An 11,340-nucleotide genomic window follows, 5' to 3' on the forward strand; every position below is an offset into this window, starting at 1 on the left:
TCCTTCGTGACAACTCCATTTGATTATTAGGGAATTACAAAAGAATTTAAAGTTATCACTAAGATGATCGTTCACTAAAATGGTAATTGAATTGGAAATGTGGTGTACTAGAAATTATTTTGTACTGTAATACCGTCACTATCAGTTAATATAACCAATTTACTTAATTATATTACAACACCTTAAAGCATAAACTCCTCGTCCTTATACATAAATGTTACTACGTATGGTACAAGCCTCTTTTTGAGCTCACACGGCAAATGATCTAAATCATCCATTTTTTAGGTCTTAACGTATAATATTATCTTTGAAATAATTAGCTTGCTAGGTCGGAATTCATTTAACTATTCTACATGGTTTTATTTTAGTGTTTAATCCTGCGATCTTGCCAGTAGAGACTAGGGTTTGTAAGAATTGCATGGAATTTACAGATCAGTCTAGAAATCACAATCTTTCAATTCGCTCTAGTTTAAAACAAGATCTAACCGTTGTAAAGGTCCATGATTTCACCATATGCAACATTTAACAATTAATTTTCTTTCTGAACCACTCAAACTCAGCAGTACGTACCATAGAAGAAAAATTGAAAAATAAGAGCTATTTTCAGTTATAATTAGTTTCAGTTGTACATTTCGACAAGTGAGATCCAATCACTTTGCAGATACGCAGACAGACACTAAAATTACATGAGTAGGAGTAATGCCTGGTATCATTCTCTGGAAGGGGATACCAAGCGCTGTTACAATCAAAGAAAACACATCTGGGTTTTACAATCAAAATTCTTCGATTACATCGATATTCGTTAAAAAGAGAATTACAATTACAACCTGTTGTGGTTAGACTAACTTTGTTTCAATCTGGAATAAGGGGTTTTGTGACGCAACAGCCAGAAGGCGATCAGGGTGAAACAAGTAGTTTAAACTGTCTCACATAAGCATCAACTCTGAGAGATCGTCCATTGGTATTTCGAGGCCAATGGAATCATGATCTTGCAGGCCATCTTCATCAAAGTTCAACCATGTACTGAGATCTTGATTCTCTTCCGGTGTATCTAATTCAGGCAGTTGCAAATTTGCAAAATCAGTGGGTTCATCTGTCTCTTTAGACAAAGATGAACGTGTATTGCTGGGCAACGATGGCCCCACCCTACTCCTTTTATTGCTGGCATTACAAACTGATTGACTTGGTAACTGAGTATTCTTTTGCCTGGACTTTCCCTTTGTTTTGCTTTCACTTCCAGAGGAGTCCAATGATGCGCGACCAACTCCACTGGGCGAACTGTTTCTGAAATTATCTAAATTTGGGTCCTTATCTCTCTCACTTTTCTTTCCCTTTACTTCGTCAAGAGCGGTGTCTAGAGCTGAAGTCAACATTGAGGATGCACTTCCACCAACATCAGTAATCAGCAGTTCCCGCTTCTTCCCCTTGTTAAGGTTCAACTTTGATCCATGTGTGGAAGAAGCTTGACCAGACGAGTCAATGACAGCATGAAGAGCTGCTGATGAACCCCTTTCAAGATTAGCACCCCTGTCGAGATTATTACTAAGGGAATCATATCTCCCACTCGCACTGGACACTGCCCCTGCAGAATCAAATGAAACAACACAGCTTACATTGTTATTAACTTAGTATCCCACAACAATTACTGATTGCAATTTCCTAATGATAAAGTAAAATGAATTTTTCCCTAAAATGGGAATTATCTAAGAACACAAAAGGAAAGGATAAAGAAACATAAAACAAAGGTATGCCCTGCAAGAAAACTCGTAACTTACATGGATATAAATTAAATAAAAGGCAGTTATAAATATCATAACACGAGCATTTAAAGTCTAATCAACACAAACCAGATCTCCTGACTTCCACTTGATGGGAACCTTCGTTGCATTTAAAGTCAACGGGCTTTGCAGCATTGTTGCATGAAGATTCAGAGAATATAACCTTCTGCAGTGCAGGATCACTAAAGCAACTAATGCCTCTTTCTTCAAATTTTTGACATCTAGAAAGCGTGCGTTTGAGAAAAGCCAACGCTACTTGTTTTGAAACCTTACGTACTGCATTTTTTGAACCATTACTCCCCTGGGAAGCCTGTAAAAATTAAGATGATGGAAAATGTTCAGTAATCTGTCTCTTATCAAAAGAAAATGTTCAGTAATCTATCATACACCTTGGTTCACCATTGGTCTGATTAAAAATTCACCTTCTATATTACAATTATGGCAGACATTAGAATTCCTCATAAATATTCATATATAGTGGCACCACTCAATTTTCCCAGCCCTGTGCCACCCCACCCTAAAAGACATCTATCACGCCAACTACATCAATCAAAGGACACCCACATCATAAACAAATTATTGAATAAAAAGCACCACCCACCTCAAACTATTGCCTAATGAGAAAGATGGTATAGCCAGGCACATGCACTAGGGATTTTAATATGATAACGGGAACAAAGAAAGATTGCTCTGTGCAAAGAGGACACGAATTGCTCTGGAGGCTGTTTGTTAGTACATGAAGCGATTTCCTCAATGGAAGCATGGTGATCTCCGATTCTCCAGTGGAAAATATTGTTGTTAATATTATGAGTACAAATTTGAAATAAAATATTATTAAAAGGGGATGGGGAAATAGGAAATTTAGTGGAAATAGAATCACTCTATCCAGGGTCCTAGGACCGCTAAAATCAACCGATGTTTGCACCTGACTTATAGTGCAATGAATCATTCATAGCTAGAGATGCTAGGGTACAAGAGTAATTTGCCCACAGGCACGACAGTAAGAAAAGTTAAACCGTAACATTCAAGGTTCGCTACCTAATATGATCACAAATGTATCCACTGCTCCTACATTAAATGATTTATTTGTTTGAAACTTAGAATTAGGCATTGACTAATTTTATTTGTGCCTAACTTTATCAATTTTCATGTTTTACTTCCCTTGCCCACATCTGTCAATAAAGTCAGATTATGCTCCAAAGTTCTATATTTGTGAATTTGTGATAAACAACTTAAACAGATGAATATTTTGAAAATGTATAAATACAAAGCTGCAAAAATAGAAACTAATTACCAATCGTTTTCTGTAAGCCATCTCAATAAGCTGGTCCATTGCAACTAGTTCAGTTCTCCTGTGATATTAAACCACATTAATCCAAAACATGGCTGAACTAAAAGAATAAGGTAAATAGTACAATAAGTAAAACTGCCAAAGCATTCTCAATCCTACCGTCTTTCTGTAACTCTTTCTTTCTGGATAGTTTTATCAATTTCTGCTAAGTTATTCTTCTTCCTTGTGATCTATTAGTTACATAAAGAAACGTAAGAAACAAGAAACAGGAAAAATCAAAGGGATTTATACTTTAGAAAATATCATTGTGGAAAGTCAATTAGATGCATATATACAGTGATTCATAATTCATAATTCATATAGCTAGCTGAAACAAGAATATCCATGAAAATACAACCTCTTGATGCAGCCCTTGTTCGAGTCCCATTATATCTTGATTAATCATGTCTTCTCCGTCTGTTAGATCAGGCTGCAGCAAGGCACACACAAAAGAGAAGAAGCAGGAAGAAAGGTAAGAAGTCTGGATAAAACACCAAAAATTACTGGCATAAAAGTTTTCCACAACACTTATAAGACAGATCAAGGCTTGAAATGAATGCTTACCAATCTCTCCGGACATAAATCAATACTCTCTAGCTCCAGAAGAAGCCTGTCATCCAGACACATCAACTGATATTGGCAGTCAGAGGAAAGAAAGCTAGGAGTGTCTAGCTCCCTAGGTTGCAGTTGCTCCGCATCAGAATCTGAAAGGCCATCATCTCCATCCCACTGTTCCTGGCTGTGTAAAGAACTGGACATGTTTCCATTACTAAGGGTACTAGTTTTAGCACTTTTATCACAAGAAAGTCTGTCCAGCATGCAGTATCTCGAAACATCTACTTTTGACTCAACTTCAGATTCTATTATGTCCCAATCTTTGGGTTCAACATCAATCTGATTACATGAACCACAATGAGAATCATCACTAGCACACCACATGTGCATATTTTTCCCTTCGCTCTGATGGTAAAGTTCTTCACCTTCTTCTACAATTAAAGCAGAAAGAACTCTTTGGTACAATGGAGTATCCTTTTCCAACCTTCTCATGTCACGTTTTTCACATAAAGCATCAGACTTCAGTGAATCTTGATTAAAATGGCTCCCTTGTCTTTCCCCAGAACAATTAGGGACTGCTCTATGCATCAAAATGCCCTGCACAAATTAGTTTCCAACTAATTAATATCCTCAAACATGTTTGACTTATTTCCTATACATCCTTTTTCTCCTTTTCTTTTAGTTGAGAACATAAACCGTGAAGATCTGAAAATTTAATGAAATGCACAAAATCAAATGAAAGTTCACGAGAACAATGGCTAATTATATTACCGAAATATTGTATTCATCGCTAAAAATCTGAGACAAACTCTCACCAAGCTCCTCTGCAAAAGTTAGCTGATCCAGCCAATATACATAAGGAAAGACAATTGTTAGCGTCTGGCCCAAGGATATACATTAAATTTTACATTCATCAAGGTGGCCAATTTAATACCTGCTGCTGCAAGTAGGATATGTCCTCTGAGCCAAGAGAACCAAAAAGCAATTCCATTTTCTTCCAAAATGGACCAGAACAGGCAGATTCTACAAAAACCGTAGAGAACTTAAGTCAAAAAGTATTAATGTATAGCACAAAGTATGCTGCTTTGTGCAGAACTGTTGAACTCTCTGTTTGTATTAAAAGGCCAAGAAGCATACTACTAGCATTACGAGCAGAATTGGCAGCCAAATATAGTTCTTCATGATCGTCTTCAGATTCACCTATTAAGGACATGGCAACATATATTAAAAGGTATTATTGCCAAATTCTGCAATTGACACAAGTTTTTTCACCATATTCCATACAGAATTTGTTAAATAAAACATGCACACCAGCAAAAAAAAAAAAAACGCATATAAAACAATAAATAAATAAAAAATGCCAATCAAGGGGGGAAAATCTAGTTTTGCAAGCAAAATTGTAATGCTGATTTCAAATCTGCAATGTTTATCAAAAGCCCATGAATATCAGTAAACTACTAAACTTTGAATAATTTTAAATGAAAGAAAACAAAATGGAAAATCAACCCTCTTAAAGCAAAAATATTTTATCGCTACCTGTGAAATCTGACGAACCCTTACATGTTGAAGGTCCAACACGAGTTAAGAACTTGTGATCTTTAATCTTTTTTGAGGGCGGATGACCTGTTTTACTAAATAACATAAAAATCGATGAGATTTCAGTCAAATACTCAATTCATTTTCACAATACCTATGTGACAGATAACGCAAAATATAGTCACCTTTTATTCTTATCGGACATAGGTTTCATGCCTTGAGGAGGCTTTGTGGTTGGTAAATTCTCCGATTTCTTCACAATTGGAGGAATCTCAGGCCTTGTTAAAGATGAACACCTTCCACTTCTTCCTTGTCTTCGTTCACCATCTCCAATTTCTTTAGTTGGTGACTTATTCTTCTTGCTGGGGAATAAGTGAGCCACAACTTTTTGATCTGCAGCTAAGGCAATGTCACTGCTGTCCATTCCCATATCTTTCAACTTGTTTTCCCTAGCTCCAGATTCTTCATTTCCAGATAACCCAAATGGAGATGAAATCTTCTGAAGTTCTCTTTTAGATTTCGGGGTGTGATTATCTAAACTGCTCATAATTTGTGATCCAATGGTCCCAACAGAAGAAGTTCTAGCACTAAAATCAGAAGTTGCAGAACTGTGACAGGAAATCTGAGCCTCAGCATTTTTTGGTATAGGAGCAACCAAATTTGTTCTCCTTGTGCGAGAGTTTTTATGCGGTCTCTGACCAACCCACTGAGCCATAGGTTGTACGGAAGAACCATTCGACATTGCACGCTTTTGATTACTCATAACACTTGCCACTTTGCCTTTGTTTTCACCAGCAGGATGTTCCCAACCTTGAAAAGGTGCAGACGGAGAGTGAACATTAGGCGATGAGTCTAGATTCAAGATGGAACCAGTTTGTGGCGCCCTAGAAACCTTTCCTTTTATCACAGTATTAAGACTGCGTACAGGGTTCTCCTCCTGAATATTTAGCCTGATGCAAGGAGCCATGATAAAATCAACAGCCTAATTGTAACCACTAAAAGTGAGGTTTCCAAATAACAGTGTCAAGGTTATCTGGTGGTCTTTAATCACAATTCCTAATGACTTCAAAGTATGATAGGATGGTAACAGAATAAAATACATACTTAATGTTTCCTTTCAACATAACCCTCTGCTCTAAAACAACTGAATGGTCCCTTTGAACAGGAGCATTTTCCATATCATTCTTGAGTACTGTACAGGTACTGAGATTACCGGACTCAAAAGATGGTTCTGACTTGTTGATTCCCCCGACTCCAAGTGAAGTTTTTGATCTGCGACATATGAAAAGCAAGAATATTAAAAAGGAAAAATCCTTGTCTTTTCCTTTTACCATTTCTAAATGTGGATAATCATAAAAAAGAACTGCAATAAACTTACTAGTCCAAAAAATTGAAAAACAAAATATTTGCCCAACCCAAAATTCTCCCTTTGCTCAAATAGTCATACTAGAGATAACATGAATAAATAGTATAAAACTGCGAACCTCAAGCAGAATCACTAGTTAAAAAATTTATATTGATAGTTTACACATATGTCTACCTGACACCTTGTACGTCACAAGAGCGTAGCTTAAGATCATCACTCAGCTTTGGATGTGTAGCTTGTTGTATATCCCGTTCACCACCTGTAATTCTATGACTCACTGCTCCCACCGAACGTTTCTTTTTTACTTTTTGATCCAACCCTTCACCTCCAGCAAGCAATCTACGGGTCTTTTCTTCAATCCTGACAGAAGCTGCATTAACAGCCTGAGGCATTTTTTCATCCTTGTCTGTGACTACTTGCTGCCTTGAGATAGCAGCTGACCTAACATCTGCCTGATATCATAGAGAAAATGTGCACATCTTAAACACATGTACATAGAAGTTTGCACTGATCATCACTTAAAGAAGCATGAAGCTAAATTTTAATTAAAAGAACTAATTTAGTATAGAATTCTGGTCCACTAAATGCATGAAAACTCGTCAATCAAATCAATTAAACATGACAGGAAATCTGACTATAAAGAATGAAAACTCACCAATTAATTCATACAGCCTCATTTTAACCGTTAAATGCATGAAAACTCACCAATCAATCTAGTATAGAATTCTGGTCCAAAAAGTATGCTTGAACTAAGCTTCTTACTGTGTACTTGTCCATGGTTTTTTTCCTTAAAATATAAAAACTAAAGCGGGTTTGGTTTTTTGATAAACTACGAAGCGAAAGTAGAGTAACATTAAGGAAAAAAAAAATTGCTAAACAAAATTGAAAACAAGTATAGCTTTTGCTGCATGCAATGTCATATGAAAAATAAATAATAAATTGCTAAGCACAGGGACCTAGATTAAATTGGATAAAATTCCAATGAAATCTGAATACAAACCCGCACATGAGCCACTGACGTCCTAAAACGTTTGTTGAACCTAACACTCTTGGCCCTGTCTTCAAATCTTTGAGTCATATTTTCAGGAGGGTTCTTATAAATCTGACTTCCGAGTTTCACTACGTTTACTCCATTGGACTTCTCACTTGATGAAAGATCACTACGCTGTCTCTTCTTTGAGCTTAAAGCTTCTCTGTACTTATCCAATTTGAAAATAGATTCATGCAACATTTTTGCTCTGTCCCTGGTTGGAAAAAAATAAAAAGATTGTTAATATATGTTATAGAAATTATTGGAACATTTTTTAATCATTTCATGTAACGATACGATAATCAAAATCTCAACAGAGATGATTTACTACAATTATGTAGTTATCAAAGGAGATGAGTTACCATCAACATCAACGGAAATAATTTACAGTAAATTTACTCTTAAATATAAACAACACCAAGCCGCACGATTTCAATCACCAAATGCCCCATTTTGATTGAACAAACATCTAATTATTTTCAAGACATGAACAACAGCTTCAATGATGTACGATTCAGTTGTAAAAACTGTCACTGCGAGTGGTAGTTGTAGGGTGAGCGGACTATACCTGGCCCTTCTAGATGCATCTTGCACACTTTCCTTGAAGTGCTTTAGCTCCTCTGTTGCCACTGGAGGTGGAAGTTTAAGATGGAAAACTCCAAGAGAATGGTCATCTGTTAAACTCCCAAGAGGAAAGCCCAGAACCCTCCTTAGTTCACCTGAGCGAGGGTACTTTTGATTGCTTAACATAATAGGCTCCAATGGCAAACATTGGAACAAAGGAGGCATAGTTGATGACGGTGTTGCAGTACCGCGGTTTAAATTATTCCCAGAACTTAGCATTAGTTTCTCAGTTCCTTAATTAAGCAGCTTCTGAACCTGTCCTACACCATCGAATATGTTTGTACCTATTATCACATAATGAACAACAAAAGGAGTAAGCGTCTTATCAAGTAGCTACCGGCGTCAACAAGCAACTATGCTGCAGTAAGCTCAAATATCCGCTAAACAAAAATACTAAATACTAAATAACACCTCTATTCAACAACCATATATTGCCGGTAGCTACACCTCAGAATTTTACTTGACAAAACCAAGAACGCAAGCTCAATTGAGCCTCAAGAAAACCCTATCACCCATTTGGGTAATGTTAAAATTTACCGTATCAGAAACGCAAACAGATGTTCCTTCGTCTCCTTTTCCACAACTCTCTGGTTAACCAAACCGGAGGATGTCTGGTTGGATCAAAGCTCGTTATACTTTGATCACATCTTTGACATCATAATACCAAATTTTGGAAAAACCAATCATAAATTGCTCCCAAAACCAACATTTCAACATGATAGAATTTGAACTCTACAACATTTTTCCAAATAAGAAATTTAAATTTATAAAAGAAAACTCCATCCAATTGCACCCAATCCCTTTTGGCTCGGAATTTTAAAAGTTATATTTTTCCCTTGATTTCCCGGGTTTTCCAGCAGCAAAAACGTACATGAGACTTCAAAATAATTAATTAATAAAAAATTAACAAATCCAAATTCAAACAGCATGCGGAGCCCTAAGCTGACCAGAAGTAGAAATTCTAGGGTTTGAGCTAAATTCAGGCGAAATTTAACAGAAAATATAAAATGAAGCAAATTTGAAAAGCCAGGATTGGAAGAGTACCGGAGATTCAAGCAAAGTAAAGCTCAGATCAAACCCACAATCGGAGAAAGAGGAGTACGCAATAAAAGCGGGAGAGATATTTATATATGCATAAACTTTTTACTTTTTAGGCTATAAAAACGCACACGTAAATAATAAAACAAAAATGTTACTTTTACTATCTATTTGTATCCTTATTTGTATTATTTTTCTAATATGGCAGGGCCTTTAAAGAAGAGATGATATAAGTTATAGTATAATTAGGTAATAAATGTAGCATACCGATAATGAAAACATATCTTTCTTTTTTGTATTGTTCGAAGGAGTTACTGATTGCCAACCCATAAAACGGGTTGAGAAATACCGCTACAGTTTGCTGAAAACTTTTTCTTTTTATAATTATGTTGTTTTTGTTATAAACTTTATATTTAAGTGTGATTATGTAAATCCTATATTAGTTTGATTCTAGTTATTCTACCCTTATTAGGACTTGTATTCCTTCGAGGAAAATGATTCTTCCTTCCCTTATTCCTATAAATAAAGGTACTGCGTAGAGGAACAAACACATCCTCTACAAAACCCTACAAACACATCTCTCTCTATTTTCTCTCTGTGTTGTTGGGCCCCTCTCTCCCTATCAGATAAAATAAGCCACAACACATTGTCAGCATGCTCTTACCACTGCGCTTAGGAATCTAACTTGGAAGTTTTCTGCATCAAACCAGTTCATCAATATCATCATACAATCAAGTTCTTTCAAAACAACAGCTTTTATCTCGACATTTTTGCAGTCCTAATAACATGAACATTCACCATAATGCATGACCCAACTTTGCGTTTTTCGAATTTTAAATTCTACATAAATTGTGTATGCATTATATCCATAATTGTTCAATTATGTGAATTGATATTGCCATGAATTAAATCATATATCTGAACATGCATTGAATTATGTGATGAATATGCATGAAATTTAATTAATATTATAATATGGAATTGAAAAAAATTACAAAAGAAATTCTTTAGGGTTTCGTTTGAAACCCAACCATGTCGCTAGGCCATCCCCTTCCCCGAGTCGAGAAATCCAAACCTGGAGCCACGACTCCAGGCCCAAACCCTAAAACCCAAAGCCTAAACGTTGTTGCCTTTCTTAAACCTTCACACAGCATAACCTGCAGCCATGCGCAGCCACCATGAGTACCTTCTTGACGACCTGAAGTCATCACCGACGAGTCCTTGACTGAAATTCAATGTTTTTTCTTTGAAGTTGTCACCGACGATTTCACCCAGCTTGTGCTGGGGTTTCTGGATCAAAAACCCAAGCCCACTTAAGCTTGGTCTGTTATCGACTAGCACCAACCCTTTAGGCTTTCGAGCTACACTCGTCCCAACATCGGCCTATAGGCCATGGTGTTCCCACTGCACTGGGATTTCACCCAGCTTGTGCTGGGGTTTCTGGATCAAAAACCCAAGCCCACTTAAGCTTGGTCTGTTATCGACTAGCACCAACCCTTTAGGCTTTCGAGCTACACTCGTCCCAACATCGGCCTATAGGCCATGGTGTTCCCACTGCACTAGATCCCAGCCTATGTGTTGGTGCATCCGTGTATACATCGCATAAGATTGGCGCCCTTATTTAGGCCAAGGTCATATGGGACTGCGTCTGCAGCCTACATTTGTGCATATGGGCTTCTTACCCAAGCTCAACCTGCGAATAACACTAGTCTCGGATCCCAGCCCCCCGCTGATGCATCCGTGTCCCCGGCCTAGTTTCTGGGTTTAGGCCGCATACCAAATCTGCTCAGCCCACCCGTGGGCTTTGGCCCATTATTTTGGGCCCCCGAATTCAATTGTTTTTTTTTTTTTAAGACAATTTGGGTTTATAATTTTTCACCCACACTTCAATTTTGGCCTGAAGTTCAAATAATTAATTCAATTATAATTATAGACTTGAAAGATTTATTTGCATATTTTCTTGTTGTGTATTTCTGTATATATATTTACGTTTGTCTACAAGAACATATGAACCTGAAATTTCTAAGAAACATGCCTTGTTTGAAAACCTAAAGTTTTCCTTGAAAACATCACCCATGAAACC

The 11,340-nt window shown here is 36.9% G+C and overlaps 1 protein-coding gene across 2 annotated transcripts; it reads right to left on the reverse strand.

Moving 5' to 3' along the window:
- Nucleotides 1–589: 589 nt before the first annotated feature.
- Nucleotides 590–9,356, reverse strand: LOC137743343 (uncharacterized). Of its 2 annotated transcripts, none has more exons than XM_068483221.1 (16): nucleotides 9,264–9,356; nucleotides 8,164–8,503; nucleotides 7,572–7,809; nucleotides 6,740–7,017; nucleotides 6,304–6,471; nucleotides 5,385–6,149; nucleotides 5,200–5,294; nucleotides 4,801–4,863; nucleotides 4,598–4,686; nucleotides 4,435–4,500; nucleotides 3,673–4,260; nucleotides 3,467–3,538; nucleotides 3,229–3,299; nucleotides 3,073–3,130; nucleotides 1,848–2,088; nucleotides 590–1,582 (listed from the first exon to the last, which is right to left on the reverse strand). In XM_068483221.1, exons 2-16 carry the CDS (start codon nucleotides 8,436–8,438, stop codon nucleotides 927–929), a joined length of 3,723 nt encoding a protein of 1,240 aa, XP_068339322.1. In that variant the 5' UTR covers nucleotides 8,439–8,503; nucleotides 9,264–9,356; the 3' UTR covers nucleotides 590–926. The 2 variants fall into 2 exon arrangements, with proteins under 2 accessions (XP_068339322.1, XP_068339321.1); XM_068483220.1 differs by having other exon boundaries at nucleotides 7,566–7,809.
- Nucleotides 9,357–11,340: the final 1,984 nt, after the last annotated feature.

The sequence above is a fragment of the Pyrus communis genome, chromosome 8 (assembly GCF_963583255.1).
Source record: "Pyrus communis chromosome 8, drPyrComm1.1, whole genome shotgun sequence".
Classification (NCBI taxonomy): Eukaryota; Viridiplantae; Streptophyta; class Magnoliopsida; order Rosales; family Rosaceae; genus Pyrus; species Pyrus communis.